At 40.2% G+C, this 17,499-nt stretch overlaps 1 protein-coding gene across 1 annotated transcript in view; it reads left to right on the top strand.

Moving 5' to 3' along the window:
* atp7b (ATPase copper transporting beta) overlaps positions 1-8,918 on the top strand; it is a 37,984-nt gene extending 29,066 nt beyond the window's left edge. The window contains exons 15-21 of the mRNA XM_088332616.1: positions 485-668; positions 1,799-1,939; positions 2,007-2,149; positions 6,466-6,669; positions 6,733-6,850; positions 7,798-7,900; positions 8,714-8,918. Coding sequence (XP_088188742.1) covers positions 485-668; positions 1,799-1,939; positions 2,007-2,149; positions 6,466-6,669; positions 6,733-6,850; positions 7,798-7,900; positions 8,714-8,885 — 1,065 coding nt within the window. The 3' untranslated portion in view covers positions 8,886-8,918. The remainder of the gene's footprint in view (positions 1-484; positions 669-1,798; positions 1,940-2,006; positions 2,150-6,465; positions 6,670-6,732; positions 6,851-7,797; positions 7,901-8,713) is intronic.
* Positions 8,919-17,499: the final 8,581 nt, after the last annotated feature.

Genomic DNA, 17,499 nt, shown 5'->3' on the forward strand with positions numbered 1-17,499 from the left:
ATGGGGTTCAAGACTAGTTTTAAAAATGGACAGTGAAAGAGCCTGTCTGATGTGAAAGGGCACGTTGTTTCAAATAATAATTTCAGCAAAAATCTTATCCATTGAAAGAAAATTTTTCTCATCTATATTATTATCTAATTACGTACTAGCTTAAATGTATTTGTTGTTTATTATAGCTTTCCATCTTTATCCATTTTATTTATATTTCTCGATAAAATAACCAAATAGCATATTTTTAAAAAGTAAGTTTCTTGTATGACATGTGGAGGAATATCTTTCTCATTTTAAATATTTGTTACATTTTGGTCAAGAATATTTCTTGAAATAACAAAAATAATTAAGGATTTTTTGCTCAATATCAGATTGCTATTTTTAAAGATTTTTTTTATTTTACTAGGAAGACAAATTAAAAATAGTTTTGTTTTTTTGTTTTTTCATTTTGCAATATGCGTATGCCCCGAATGGTCATTGTGTTTGTATCCAGGAACTGGGAGCAGATATTTTGGGTTACTGCCAAGACTTTCAAGCCGTGCCGGGCTGCGGGATAAGTTGCCGGGTTTCCAATTTAGAGCACTTGCTGCTACAGCGGAGTGAAGAGCGCTTAGTGCTGCCGGGGGCCACCACTGATAACGGAAGTCTTGTTGAGGCGGCAGACACGCCAAATGCAGGTTTGTTCGTGACCTTGCCATAAATCGTCGTTTTCTTCCTCTGTATTATTCGTTTGATTCCGGGTAGCAAGAAGGTAGGATGTGAAAAGAAAAGCTGGAGATGATGAGCAGCTTCTTTTATTCACGGAATATTCTGGGCACAAATGAGATACAGACAATGGCTGTAGAAATCTGTAAGTGTACCATCAAAATGGCTTACAATCATTCCTATACAAACATGGCTGTCCAAAAGATGAAACAATACCTAAACTGAGAGGACACTGTCATAATTGCAGTGAATGGGCTGCAGCGACTTCCACAAATTTGCCATGTCGTACGCGTTCTGCGGGAGACCACGCGCACAAATCCTTAGAAACAAACAACGAATAATTGATCATACAAATATTCTACATATCCCCAAATTATTTATAAGTGAGAAAATTACTGATAATGACAAATACAGTCCAAAGGCGTACCCAAATCTCCAAAAAGATGAGAAAAAACGAGTTTATTCACATACTTGCACGTGCAATACAAAGAGCTTGACAGAGGCTGCAAGGATGAATTCAGCCAGAAGATTGTGTCTGCAAGTAGAATACATTGAAGTTACGGACACCCTGTTTACAATTTCAAGAGTATTTTTATCCTTTTTTAACTATGAGAATGTTTTTTAAAACATGTAAAAAATAAATAAATGAAAATGACCAACTTGTAATGGTTAAAAAGAATATTAAAAATTAAAGTACCGGTACATACATTTATTTATTTAAATTAGTTTGCTAATATAATAATACTACTAATAAAATTGAATAGAAGGGGATGCTCTTTGGAAAAAATACGAAAAAACACATCTTAATAAACACAATCACCCAATTGTAAAAAAATGCTTGGCATTTTATGATTTTGTTTATTATTATTATTAACACCTAGCATTTGTTTTCACAATCACTTCATTGTGTACATTTACATGTGTTTTTTCATTAATGTCCTAAAAAAATCGGCCATTTGTATTCAGTGGGAAATACACAAAAATAATAATAATTATTTGAAAACAAATCACAGGGTGTATCAAAATAGTTATTCACTGATATTACAGTAATTGCCAAGACCTCCATGTTTTCTTTGTCTGAATTGAATCAATTTTCTTCCAGGTGAGGTTTTATGCTACTCTGTCCTGATCGGCAACCGAGAGTGGATGAGGAGAAATGGCCACCATGTAGGAGCCGACGTAGACGCCGCCATGCTGAGCCACGAGGCGAAGGGGCAGACGTCCATTTTGGTGGCCATTGATGGTAAGCCAAAGGCGAAAAACCCTCATAGATGACGGCACTCTCTCACAAAGAAGGGTTCTTTTTGCAGGCGTTTTGTGCGCCATGATAGCCGTCGCCGATACAGTCAAGGCGGAGTCGGCCTTGGCGGTGCACACACTGAAAAGCATGGGCATCCAGGTGGTCATGATCACGGGTGACAACAGACGCACAGCGAAAGCCGTGGCTGCACAGGTAGGCATCATTTGGTAAATATTCTGCAACCTTTTTCACATTTTGTGTTTATAGGAGAGGTAAGATTGGGCACAGGCTCGTGGCTGTCAAAGCCCAAATCACCTCGAGTTGACCAATTTAATTGATTTGCAGGCCCGAGCTCAAGGCAAACGCTGAATTTATTTTTTTTGTAAGGACTCGGAAGGAATCAAGTCAACTCATGTTCATTTGTATAGCTCTTAATCACAAAAGAATCCCAGAGGGCTGCAGAGTTCATCATTACCCTGATCTGACACCTACATGAGGGCAAGGAAAAATTCTAAAACGTCAGAATGAGGAAATGAACAAACCTTGAGAAAGTTATACCTCTTACAGTATAACCAGGCTACAAGGGATGTTGCTAGTGCATCGACTACAATACACAGACATCATTAACATTTAATATAGGTAAAAATAGAATGTCCACTTGACAGCTTCCTGTCCCAAAATGTTGACCGATGGAGACGTTTCTAAAGGATGCCGTACATCTGGTCCAGGTCCGATGGCTCGAAATGCATGCGCCATGCAACAATCAGGCTCATCTTTCTTCCTCAAGGATCAGAAGACAAGAGTATGAAGTCAACATCAATCATAATCTATTTAATATTAGTGTGTCTTAAGCCTAGATTTGAACACTTTCACTGAGGTTGCATAGAAGCTCAGAGGGCAGAGTATTCCACATCATCAGAGAAAGCTCTCGAACTTCCGGATTTCTTTTAGGCCTTAGGAGTCTCGAGGAGACCAGCTTTTCTGAGCTAAGGCTGTGAGCAGAAATATAGGGGGGGAACTAAATCAGAAAGTTATGAGTTGGCAAGTTCGTGCAAGATGTTGTATTATACCAACAGAACCATAAAATTACATCTTAAACTGCCAGGGAACCAGAGCAGCTCAGCTAAAATCGGGGTAATGTGATCAAACTTTCTTAATAAATTGTGATAATAATACATACTGTTTTAAAGCGCCTTTCAGGACACCCTAGTTTAGAGCCTCGCTACGGCATTTTGTTCCAGCTGCAAACCTTTAATGCTAGACATCAGGAGACCGTAGGTGATTTATGATAACAAATTAAAGCCTGTCTTTTATAACCAAATCAGAGTTAAACATGACTATAATATTCACATAATTAAATTTCTGTGTCTGCAGAGGTTACAATAACTGACAGTTTTCCATCATTGACTGATTTTTCAAGAGTTGACGAGAACATTTTTGCTTGACGGGTCAGAAATTTAAAAATAAACCACTGCAGCAGTACGTCCTTAAGAATCTGTCTTTGAGAAAGAGATGCAGAGAGACAAAGAAGAACAATGGTTGGTGGATAATAGACAGAGACCGGATGGAGTTATTTGAATGGACATTGTAAGAATTCTGTTTTTTTTCAGTGTGTTTTATATCCAACGGTGCTGTAATTTTACACCAGTCCAAATCTAAAACATGAAAATACATTGAAATTGTATAACTGACCAATTTATCTTACACTAGTATATTAATAAACTAAAAGATGAATGTGAGCATGTGGAACGGCCTGTAGCCATCCATGACTTTAACTTTTTACCACAAGAATTAACTAGAATCAACCATTCTTCATCAACAATGAACTACAATCAAAAAACAAGTGAAATGGACATCTACCATTCTATTCATCGATGATATCTTCTTGGAGAAAATATCAAAACTTTAAATAACAGCAGCAAAGCAGAAGGCATGCGCGCGCTCACACGCATACACGCACACACACGCTGGTTTTCTGTGCTTTGCTATGCAGTGAGCGTGTGATAGCTTGCTTTAATGTCGGTGTTTTTAGCAGTGACAAAGGTTTTCAGGGTCTGTGTTTGTTAACGATACCTGGACACTGCGCGTTTTAAGGTCTCCGCCATGTCAGACTCATCCTTGAATTCATGTTTCGTCCCGTATTGACGTTTAACACTTGCTGGGCGAGGTACAACTCTCTTGAGACATAATGCACAAACAGCACGGTCATTTTTTGCACAAAGCCCCGTCTGTCTACGCTGGAGCCGTCATGATTCATTTATTTACCGCGCACGTGTGTTTCTTTGGCTGGGTTAAAACACGGAGCTCTCCTCTGTGAGGCGCCGCGCAAACACACACTCACACACGAAGCAGAGGAGGAGGGGCGCTACCGTAAACACGGCGCTACTGAAAATGTCTAAATTTCAGGTAAAAATGTACAATTTAAAAAAATAATCATTATTATTTTGCCGTGCACTCGCGTGCCACTGCTGGCATGTGTGTCATAGGTTGCCGACCTCTGTGATGAGGCGACTTCTGTTTTTTTGCAGACCACACTCTCACGCAAGGTTCATACAGATGCTTGAAATCCCTGAAAATGCTTGAATTTTATTGTTTTATTATTGACGATTATTATTATCAATATAAGAACGGAAAGTTGGCTTTGAAAGTACTTCAAGTCAAGTCAAGTCATTTTTATTTGTATAGCCCTTAATCACAATTAGTCTCTAAAGGCTTCACAAGTTATTACATATAAGAAGTTTAGGTTATTCGTATGCTATAGAGTAGAAGTGAGTTTAAAGCTTAGATTTAAACATTTCCACTGAGGTTGCAGATCGGATCTCAGGGGGAAGAGCATTCCACAACACTGGTGCCTGGATGGAGAACGCTCTCGACCAGCGGAACACTTCTTGGCTCTTGGGATCACCAGGAGACCGACGCTCTCGGAACGAAGGCTTCGGGCCAAGACATAGGGGGAAATCAGATCTGAAAGATATGAGGGGGAAAGTCCATGTATGATTTTGTATAGTAATAGGAGAACCTTTAAAATCGCATCTTAGGCTAACAGGGAGCCAATGCAGGTTAGCCAAAATTGGGGTGATGTGATCGTACTTTCTTGTCCTTGTTAAAAGCCTCGCTGCAGCATTTTGTACCAGCTGAAGACTCTTGAGTCTGGTCATCGGAAGACCGGAAAGTAGTGCATTACAGTAGTCGAGACGGGAGGTAACAAACGCGTGAATTATGATTTCCGCATCCGACTGAGAAAGTATAGGACGAATTTTAGCAATGTTACGGAGATGGAAGAAAGCGGTTCTAGTAATTTTCTTCACATGTGTTTGAAAGGACAGATCGGGGTCGAAAATGATACCTACATTTTTAAGTGAGTCGCTCTGTGTGATGTGGCAATTGTCTATGTTCACAGCGGTTTTAGAGAATAAGTCACGGGACTTAGATGGACCAATAACTAACATTTCAGTCTTTCCAGAGTTAAGACGCAGGAAATTGAGTGACATCCACTCTTTTATCTCAGTGAGGCAGGCCTCCAAATTTCCACAGTTTAGTGTGGCAGATTCCTCCATCGGGAGATAGAGTTGAGCGTCATCTGCGTAGCAATGGAAACTGATATTATACTTGCGAATTATATCACCTAGTGGAAGCATATAAATGCTGAAGAGAAGGGGGCCAAGCACTGAACCCTGCGGAACACCACAAGTAACACTAAATGGCTCAGATGTCAATTCGCCATTTTTAACGCAGTGTGTCCTATCTGAGAGGTAGGATCTGAACCATAAGAGGACGTTTTCTGAGAGACCAATCCATTTTTCCAACCGTTCTAGCAAGATATTATGGTCCACTGTGTCAAATGCAGCACTAAGGTCCAGCAGCAGCAAAAGTGATGATGCGCCAGAGTCCATTGCCCGTAGGAGATCATTGGTTACCTTAATCAGAGCTGTCTCAGTAGAGTGGTTAGCCCTGAATCCTGATTGCATTGATTCAAAGAGATTGTTCTCGGACATGAAATCATTCAGCTGCTTTGCCACTACTTTTTCAAGTATTTTAGAAAGAAACGGTAGGTTTGACACAGGTCTATAATTAGTTTTCTGGATCAATGTTGGGTCATTTCAGTGTGGGTTTAATGACGGCGGGCTTAAAAGCCGCTGGAATTACACCTGAGGAGAGTGATTAAAGGGCCTTGAAAAGGTGTACTAACATGTACTAACATGACTGATGGCCAAACCTACTCACGCCATACAAAGGTCTCTTCACACTTTGTCACTGTGAGTTGTGATAAGATACTGATTTCATCTAGGTGTTTCTTGCACATCATGGCCCATGCTCCTAGCTCTGACACTGACAGTGCATTACGCACTCATCTAGACACTTACGTATAAGATTTTATATAGTTTTAAAATATCAGTGAAAGAAAATCCTGACCCAAACCTAAAGATACACATTTTAGGCCAAACCCAGGGCAAAATTCGGCTCGGGCTCAAGTTTGGGCTTTAGAACTTACCTACCTATTATGCTTTTTCATGTTTTTTGGTTTCTAGGTAGGGATCATGAAGGTGTTTGCCGAGGTCCTGCCCTCACACAAGGTGGCCAAAGTTCAGGAACTGCAGGAGCAAGGTTTGCGCGTGGCCATGGTGGGCGACGGCGTCAATGACTCCCCCGCCCTGGCGCGCGCCGACGTGGGCATCGCCATCGGCACGGGAACCGACGTGGCCATCGAAGCGGCCGATATCGTTCTCATCAGAGTGGGTTGCGCCCGCCACGCCCATAGGCCTTGAAGCCCTCCCGACTGACTGTCAATTCCATAGGATGACCTTTTGGATGTTGTCGCCAGCATCGAGCTGTCCAAGAAGACGGTGCGGAGGATAAGGATCAACTTTTTCTTTGCTGTGATCTACAATCTTGTGGGGATACCGATTGCTGCCGGTGAACAACAGTTGCAAATCTTGCTTCTGAAGTACCTTGATGTTAGGGCTGCAGCAATTAGTCAAAAGTCGCTAATAGAAATAGTGGATGAATTCCATTTTTGACTATTGGTGCCAAAAACGTTTGTTCAACAGAGTAGGCATTTTACCTGAATATAATCTCTGATGAGAGTCGCTAAGCTGCAATGATAGGGTGTCTTTGAGCAGTAATATACAGAAATGACAGCGTCAATATCAAGTACACAAACACAACTTCTAAAGTTTTGGATCATTTTAGCCTGGATACGGAGGATAATAAGACAAATTGCAAAGTTTGCTAAGGAGACCTTGCATATCATGGCAGTACCTTGTTGATGCACAAACATGTAAAGAAAACCGTCGGACAGTTGAATAAAACGTAGTCTGACTTGCCTAAGCAAAATTTAAAAAACCTTCTGGCCATTACAGTTTTGATTTCATGCATTGATACATTTTATACGCATGTATATATCAGACTGTGCCTGACTAACTTCTATCTACCGGTAAATCTATATAACAAAGCAATATCCCCCAAGTGGAGGTGGCTAGAGTCAAGAACAAACTCACATTCACCAAATATTCATTCCACTTCACTCTTCCCAACCTGACACCGAACATTAAGCCCACAGCACAACTAGGGGTGAGATGCTGCATGCAACCTTCAATCAACAGAGAGGCCTGACAGCATACACTTTTTTACCCCCTCCATATCATATAGTTTATTAGCATTTGCCGCATAATATAATAAATTTAATTCTAAGAAAATTAATAATTATCCGATTATTCGACTAATTGTTTCAATGGTCCGTGACTAGTGGAGTATTAGATTAGTCGTCAGTTGCAGCTCTTCTTAATGTACAAAAGAAGCCTTCAGCTCTGATTGATGTAGGACTGGATTATGTTGCCATTATCTCTCTTATCCCCCTTTAGGTGTGTTCATGCCTGCTGGTTTGGTGCTCCAACCGTGGATGGGCTCAGCTGCAATGGCAACCTCCTCCCTTTCTGTTGTGCTGTCCTCTTTGCTGCTCCGATTGTAAGTTCCGATTCACTGTTGCATAGTTTGGTGTGTGTAGTAATGTAGTCCCTCACAAATTCGCACTTTGCGGGCTCAGTGCATCGCGGTTTAAAAATTATTCCGCGATCCATTATATTGATGCGAACCGGCAAAGTGCATTTTTGGCAGACCTGGCAGCTCTTTTTGTCATTATTTTCAGCCACTGTATAATAAGCTGTACTTTTGCGGCTGCGATCCATTATCCCGAATCCTGTATTACTGCGAGCGATAGAGGTAAGATCAGGCCTTAAAAATGCAGACTGACATGGCCTGCAGGTATAAAAGCCCGAACCAACCCGAGCCAGACCAATTAACTTGATTTTAGGGACCAAACCCAAAGTAAACTTGAATTTTCACATTTTATTTGTGAGGAGAAAGTGAGAATTTGTCAGTCTCCGGAAGCAACAACCCAAAAGTGGCCATTTGGAGATGACCACTTTACTAGACTAAAACCTTTGCAAGTTTGTATTTTACTTTGGCCATTTTTTAGACATCGTGAAAGAGTTGTGAAATGTTTGCTTTTCTTTCCAGAAGGCAATTAATGATTATGCACACTTGCGCGTAACAATCGCCCGCAAATAATCCCGGTTTGCATTTACGCACGTTTATCTTCGGCTCTGATTCCAATAATTTAAGCTTTCCAATGACATATGTCATTGACTGGTGACATTGTAATGACAAGATTTTGTTTATCAACAGCCCTACGACGGGCCGGCTAGGAAGAAGCTTTTTATGTTTTCATATTCATAAATCCATAAATCCATTCAGATAAATGTGGCATGTTTGTTGTAGATACAAAAAAACATCGATGGAACTATACGAGGTAAAAGCAAGAGGCCTGATGCGCAGCCTCCGGTCTTCCCAGATCAGCACCTACCCGAAACTGGAAGTCCATCGACGCTGTCCAGCTCCTTCAACTGGACTCTGGGAACAACACAACACCAACAACACACCTGTTTTGTAACATATATCCAAACCAATAAACTTTTTAAAGCAATCTTGTGTAAAGGCACTAATGTGAAAACGAAGACTAGCGAGCATGTCTGACTCGCAATTTCAGTTTGAGTTATGTTCACCTTATTACCAAAAACGAAAGACTGTAGGCTAATCATAGAATGACGAATTCATATTTTGACCTTTTTCTTTTCCTGTACAATCAAGTCAAGTCATGTTTATTTGGATAGCCCCTAATCACAAGGGGTCTCAAATGATTGCACAGACCACATATTATTACAAACCAGACTATTATGACACCTTCCCTCTGAGCCACCTTTTTTCTTTTCTTCATTCTAAAATATTAAAAATAATCCTAAAATAAGAAAAAATATCCACTGCATTAAAGGTCTAAAATGTATTTCTATTTTTTACTAGTTTTAGGTGTGTGTGTGTGTGCGTGTGTGTGTAAGCGATAATGAAATCTAAATTAAAATAAGACAATACGATCAAATCATTTCAAACAAGTAATTTAGGAATTTTTTTTGTTGGTGTTAGGAATGAGTGGAGAGGTGTTGTAAAAGGATAGTGGGATCTTTAGACGTGTTCTAAGAGATGGGCAGGGCACCTGTATGATGCGGCAGGGGTAAACCAGTAAAAGCTGTCGGGCCCTGATGTTGAACAGAAGTGTGTGTTGTGTCACCCTGACCTGAGTGACATGGCCGCTTTCTTGTGTCCCGTTTCATCTGGAGGGACGAAAGCACGACCAACTTGGGTGCTTAGGTGCTTAACTTGTTTGGGTGTTTGGGCATTTGGGTTGGCCATGGTCCAAATATTTTTGTATGTTTTTTGCTCCTTTTTCCCTTTATTTTATTTGTTTTTGGATGTGTTTGTCTTGCTGTCGGTCAACCCTCTCAAGGGATATGACCAGGATAGATAGATACATAGAAATTTTAACTTTAGGTGAAAATGACGTTAAATTAGGAGGCATCATTTTGACGAAAAATAAAATATCCTTCCAGGCCACAAGCTGAAACAACAAAGTCTCCAGCAGGCGAGTCGAACTTCCTTATGTATGTGAGTATGTCTCGTATATATATATATATATATATATATATATATATATATATATATAATGTGTTTTTTCTACAGCAGACCCAAAAGAATATTCTTTTTCTTGACTGATATTTTTTTACCAAGTACACAATCAAAATGTAATCTCCCACAGCAGCCTTCACCGACAAATCCAATCACAGAATAACAAAAGCGCCCGCAAACACGGACCTGTAACCTTCTGCCAGCAATCTGCAACGTCCTCCGATCGGCACGGGGACGTCGCAGTCGTTTACTTATTTGGTTTTCTTTCAGCCAAACGCATTTGTCAATCACTCGCTCATGCCTTTGCTTTGCCTTTGAGAAGGTCGCGAGGTCTTTTTAGCATAAAAATACCCAAGCCAAAGACAGTTAAGTCATTGATGAGTCAGGCCGGAATCTAATACCCGTGATTATATATCTGTTGACAAGAAGACATGTAAGGTCACATTGTCCTGTGCTCTTAAAAGAAGCTTCCGGTGCAGGTTTCTGAAGCTATCCACAAAAAGTAATCACTGCATAAAGCTGAGTAAAATCCTCCTCCTGTCATTTTTTTGGGGCTACCCTCCAGACTGGGACCAGGGGAACAGTAGGATGACAAGATTAAAAGTATTTGCAGAAAGTTTGGAATCTTGTTTTTTTAGGGGATGAATCGGATCATAAGGGTTTTCAACTCGCACGGAAGGGTGTTAGCTAGTGAGTCAGGGGAGGCAGATGAGGCTGTGCCTCACCAGTCGTCATGGAAATATAAACTTAATGGTTATGTTTATTCAGTGTTAAAGTTCTTTCTCGTTTTTAATTTCATTTTTCAAAATCTGTGATGCAGGGTGAGTTATATTTAATTATGTGCCTCATGGCAGGGGGAAAAGTAAGATCAAGGATTCTGATTTGGCACACACCTCAGCGCCAAACAATAGAATAGGTCAGGAGTGGCGAACAAGTTTGACACAAAGAGCTGAAATTTTTAAGTCAAAGAGCCACATCACGCACTGACCTGCCATAACAGACAGACACACACAAACACACAATTAAAAACATTATTTCCCATAACACACTCCTCTTATTTACAATACAACATTGTTCTTGTGTTGATTTCAAGGTAGGTGTCCACCCTCAATACACACAAAATAAAACTGAAACATGAAACAAGGCAAAGAGCAACAGTATGTAGAAAATATGATGAGGCAAAGAGCCGCATTCTTATTGGCCAAGAGCCGCGTGCAGCTCTAGAGCCGCGTGTTTGCCACCCCTGGAATAGGTGATAGTATTAATAAGCTAACAGCAAGTCAAGTATTTTTTCCTCCTTTGCATGGACTTGTTTTGATGATTAAGTGTTACCTATCCGTTGATTTATTTTATATTTATTTTCAAAAGAAGCAGTATGTAAGGTATTACTGAACTCAGCAGAGTGAGGCACGCAATTGTCTTGCCTTATGGTAGAAGTCGCTAGTGTGAACAAGGATTCTGAAGTGGTGCACAGCAGAGTTTAGATCTTAAGTCTGAGTTTGAGGCCACCTTCACCTAAATTTCTGCCTAGGTTGGGCCAAAAATATCAATCATTACGTTCGGGTCAGGCCGGGCTTCTTTCAGTCTGACTTAAAAAAAAAAAAGTATGTTTATAAGAATGTATACTACATGGTTCGTACAGGTGCTTGAAGTACATGAAAATGCTTGAATTTTAATGTTGTGTATTCAAAGATTGAAAATATCTTGAATTTTGGGTCAGGGGCTTGTAAATGCTTTAAACTGTTGCCATGTTTCCCTGGATAGGTGTGGTTTGAATTGACACAGACACTGTTCTCAGGTGGCTTCGCTTTGCCATTGTATGACTTCTTCTCCTTGTGATTAACAGCAGCGTATATTAGTTTGCACAGCATTATCTTATGAAGCATCCAAGAGGACCGGTGCATGCGACACTAAACAGGGAACTATAAATCGTATATTAGTGCAAGAAATACGTATCAATTATGGACATTTTACTTGGGCCATGCCAAAAAACGAGGTAGCGTTTCCCAGTGGTAAATTGTAAAGGGAAGATCTTCCTACAACTCAAAATGCAAGCTACCTATGACTGTCAATTTTACTTTTTAAATGGGAAGAGATTTGTCTCAAAAACAAATGTATTAGCTATTTGCTCAGTATTTGAAAATTTGATGTAAACTTATTTCTAAATTATTGTTGTGTGTTTGATAAACGTGGGCCGCCATTGCCAGGCATTCTACTTGAGGTTGTTCGGCTCGCCAGTTAGTTACGCCGGGTTCTTTTCAGATGAACAATAAGTGATGGGAGTTCCAGCTTTTTTTCAGGAAGCAGCACTTTCGGCTCGGCTCACTGACAACCACGACAGCCTCGCCCAAGGAGGATTTCCAGCAACGCCAGGCCATTCTGCTTATGTCTTGATAAATCCACATGCAAAATTAGAAATTGCATATGTCAGTCACATGTATGTTTGCGAATCTACAACATACATGATTCACATTTGATTTTTTTTTTTTTAATGGTACAAGAGAAGTTAAAATATTGTCTTTGTAAATCCTTAAAAAGTGCTTGAATTTTGGCATGAAAAAGGTTTTTGAACCCTGATACTAAAACGATGTGCGCAAATTAAACAAAAAAAATATATTTGTATTTCCTTTCCTAACATCTCTTTGTCTTAAAGCGTCACGCTAGATTATACTGCTGGTGTGGTTCTGTCAGGACCAGAACAGGAAACAGGACCCACTCGCATAACGTTACTCACAGTTTTCTTGGGGAAAGGAGAAAGGAGCGCACACTCGATCCGGAGATCGTTGGTCACAGGGAGTAGGTTGCTCAGCCGGAAGTGGGACTTTTGTGGCCAGGGTTGACTGTGTCGGGAACGGAAAAAGTCAAAATCAAACAGATTGTGGCGGGAGCAAAACAGGAGAAAAAACACAGGAAAACGGAGATTCACAGAGGCACAGACAAAAGGCTAATGCCAGGGTTTAAATATTGACAGGGAGCCAATCTGTCGACGAGCTTCAGCTGGTGTCCATGGTTGGGGCCGATTGGGCACCATGGCAACCGTGACAGAAGCTGAACCCACACGGCGAGGGCCAATCGGTCGCCATGGCAACCGTGACAGGTTTATGGCCCAATTTTAAACCCGTCGAAGCAAAGGACAGCCTTTAAATTTTCCCGTCAACCCAACCCTGAAGAAAAAATCCGTCATTGAGTTGAAATATAATAATTATAAAAGATGTAAATGTTTAAACAATGTTGATAAACTTGGATTTTGTTCCAGAAGATAGACTGTTATCATAAAGCACCTCTCCTTTTCCGGAGACCTCAAAAATAAAATGTGACATTTTGGGTTTGCTCCGGGCTCGGTCCTGCAGCTCGAATTCATTGCCCGGGTTCGGGGCTTCAATACCCTTGAGCCTTAGTCGGTTCGGGCTGGATTTTTCTAGGTCTAATTTGACTGCTAATGCACAGATCCACTAGAATTTGTGACAGTATTAGCAAGCAAAGCAGTATTTTTTCCTCGTGCATGGACTTGTTTTCATAATAAAAGATTATCAATACTTTTATTCAGAAGTAGCAGCGCGTAGACTTTATTTATCTGTTAAGGTAAGACAATATATATATATATATATATATATATATATATATATATATATAGGGAGTGCAGAATTATTAGGCAAGTTGTATTTTTGAGGATTAATTTTATTATTGAACAACAACCATGTTCTTAATGAACCCAAAAGTCTCATTAATATCAAAGCTGAATATTTTGGAAGTTGGAGTGGGGCTTTTTTAGTTTTAGCTATTTTAGGAGGATATCTGTGTGTGCAGGTGTTTATTACTGTGCATAATTATTAGGCAACTTAACAAAAAACAAATGTATACCCATTTCAATTATTTATTTTCATCAGGGAAACCAATATAACAGCTCAACATTCACAAATATACATTTCTGACATTCAAAAACAAAACAAAAACAAACTTTGCAAGGACACTCAAAAGCCTGCCATCCATGGATTCTGTTCACGATCAACATTGCGTGCAGCAGCAACCACAGCCTCCCAGACACTGTTCAGAGAGGTGTACTGTTTTCCCTCCTTGTAAATCTCACATTTGATGAGGGACCACAGGTTCTCTATGGGGTTCAGATCAGGTGAACAAGGAGGCCATGTCATTAGTTTTTCTTCTTTTAGACCCTTTCTTGCCAGCCACGCTGTGGAGTACTTGGATGCGTGTGATGGAGCGTTGTCCTGCATGAAAATCATGTTTTTCTTGAAGGATGCGGACTTCTTCCTGTACCACTGCTTGAAGAAGGTGTCTTCCAGAAACTGGCAGTAGGACTGGGAGTTGAGCTTGAGTCCATCCTCAACCCGAAAAGGCCCCACAAGCTCATCTTTGATGATACCAGCCCATACCAGTACCCCAACTCCACCTTGCTGGCGTCTGAGGCGGACTGGAGCTCTCTGCCCTTTACCGATCCAGCCACGGGCCCATCCATCTGGCCCATCAAGACTCACTCTCATTTCATCATTCCATAAAACCTTAGAAAAATCCGTCTTGAGATTTTTCTTGGCCCAGTCTTGACGTTTCAGCTTGTGTGTCTTGTTCAGTGGTGGTCGTTTTTCAGCCTTTCTTACCTTGGCCATGTCTCTGAGTATTGCACACCTTGTGCTTTTGGGCACTCCAGTGATGTTGCAGCTCTGAAATATGGCAAAACTGGTGGCAAGTGGCATCTTGGCAGCTGTACGCTTGACTTTTCTCAGTTCACGGGCAGTTATTTTGTGCCTTGGTTTTTCTACACGCTTCTTGCGACCCTGTTGACTATTTTGAATGTAACGCTTGATTGTTCGATGATCACGCTTCAGAAGCTTGGCAATTTTAAGAGTGCTGCATCCCTCTGCAAGATATCTCACTATTTTTAACTTTTCAGAGCCTGTCAAGTCCCTCTTCTGACCCATTTTGCCAAAGGAAAGGAAGTTGCCTAATAATTATGCACACCTGATATAGGGTGTTGATGTCATTAGACCACACCCCTTCTCATTACAGAGATGCACATCACCTGATATGCTTAATTGGTAGTAGGCTTTCGAGCCTATACAGCTTGGAGTAAGACAACATGCATAAAGAGGATGATGTGGTCAAAATACTCATTTGCCTAATAATTCTGCACTCCCTGTATATATATATATATATATATATATATATATATATATATATATATACATGGCCGACAGTTTATATATTGCGTTCTTGCTCTGCCAATCAAACAATGACTGAGATGTAGTTTCATTCATTTTTAAATCTGACTGTGCCTCACCCAACTCGAACCTCAGGTCACTCCACTGGACTGTAAGTAAGCATTTTGTTATTGCACGCCGAGGAATTTAAAACACTGCATCAGCTTGTGATGAATGACCTCGCTGGGCGGTCGGCGCACATTTGCTGCCTTTCCGATTTCTCTCGTGCTCTAAAGTTACAAGATAAATCATGCAGCCAATTTAAGACTATGAAATTATGCATAAAAATATGTTAATGAATAGCCCTTCAAATTGCCCCACCCAAGTGCAAAGCAGATGCCCAGCTAGTTCCCCAATTTTCTATTTCCAAGTTTGTCCCTGAAATAGTCAAGCTAGAAAATTCTGCGGAAAACGTCATGAAAAATTGTTTTCCTGAGTAAAATGTTCTTTTGGCAGATATCTTTGCACTTTTGAGGTAAAGAAAAATAAGACTTTTTCTACCATTATTATACTACTTATACCCTTTGTCCTTTGAGAAAATTTTGCTCATTTAAATAATGGTTTTCTGAAATGTATAAGAAAAAACACATGGAGTGTAAAAAAAAAAGGAAACTATTTTATGCATGGGTTGGCAAATCCTTCCGTTTTGAAGTTAAGAAAACTAGTAATATTTGTCACATAAGATTACATTGCTCATGTAAATATATTTTTATGTTATTTTGCAGAAAAATAAAAATTAAAAAAACTCATGAACCAGAACAGGTTCAAGACCGAAACGTGTGACGTATCTCACACAAGCCTTTTATTTTACAGGGAATGGGGAGTCATACACGTTAGGGAGCGGTCTGGTGCGGAAAGACTGGAAGCCAGAGGCCGACGAGATCGATTCCAATTGCCCGAGTTGATATCGGACAGATGGGGTCCATACCGAACAGGACAGGACAGACAGGATAGATAATGAATCAGTATATCAAGAAAAAAAAAGGAGAAACTAAACAGGAACAAAAACTGGAGAAAATAATAGACAAGACAAAACCAGACGGAAACTAAACTGGAAACCAAAATTAAACAGGACAAAATAAACGGGAACAATACAGGGCAGGAAAATTCCAACAGGAACAGGACCGAGTCGAAACATCGCTGAGCTTAGAGTAGACAGAAAGCCAGTTAACGAGCCACAGCTGGCGCCACACGGGCCGGACCAATTGGGCGCCATGGCAACCGTGACACAAATATTTAATTGATTTAGACAAATATCCAAAAAGTTCTTCCTTTGGCTTATAATTATCATTTTAAGTGTTATTTTTGTTTTGTTAAAAGTGTTTTGGGATTTTTAATTTTACAAAAAGTAAAAAAAAAAACATTTAGAAATATGGTTAAAAAAAGTTTTGTTTTTTTTTGTTTTTAATAATTAATGTGTTGGCAGATCAATTTGTCTTTGGTAAATAAAACTACTACAAACACTCTCAAAATATGGTAAAAAAAAATACAATTCCAAATAAGCAAAAACATCTGCCTGGAGATCACGATTTTCTTAACATAAAACCAAATTACAAAATGTAGTGTAATAAGTACCCAGACTGAGAAAAAAAAATCAAGTTTTGTTAATTGTATTAATCACCTGCGTCTCAAAGGGCTACACCGAAAAAACCCCAGAGTAAAATAAAATCTAAAAAGGAGAAATATACTCTTCTAACAGAACAAGATTTCTTTTGCCCAAAATATGTTGAAAACATGGCCTAAAATGAACTGCACTGTTTTGGCCAAAATCCATCATTCCCAGACGACAATTGCTGAGATCAAGGGCTGAGAGATACAATTTGAGTCATGCGTGATGGGTCTTTTTCTTGAGTTTTTTTAAATTTCTCAAATCAAACAACCCCTCTGCATCCGCAATCCATTATCCCTGGTTGACTCTTACGGCGAGCAAAGGCCAGCAGGGATACCCAAACATGCAAAATGAGCCAAGTTTTGGTACGTTTTGTGAAGAAAGCCTAGGTCTTGTGTCGCAGCTGGGTGCAGCAATGGTACAACAAATGAGGAGCAGCCAAAATAGGACGGACTGGCAAAAATAAAACACAGAAAGCTAACCCATCCGGGAATAAACCAATGGACACAGTAGGCTAACCGGTTGTTAAAGGAGGCTAACAGGGACCGATCAAGGGAAAAACGTGCAGTAGGCAGCCAGGCTAACTGGGAGCAAACACCAAAACACACAAAAACAGATGAAAATAGACCAATGGAAAGGGCAACCCAGCTGCTAAGGAAGGCTAACGGGACCGATCAGCGGAAATCGTGCAGGTGGCTGACCAAAAGCATGCAGTAAGCAGCCAG

Source organism: Urocampus carinirostris, chromosome 3 (assembly GCF_059441175.1).
Source record: "Urocampus carinirostris isolate Australia breed hairy pipefish chromosome 3, RoL_Ucar_1.0, whole genome shotgun sequence".
Classification (NCBI taxonomy): domain Eukaryota; kingdom Metazoa; phylum Chordata; class Actinopteri; order Syngnathiformes; family Syngnathidae; genus Urocampus; species Urocampus carinirostris.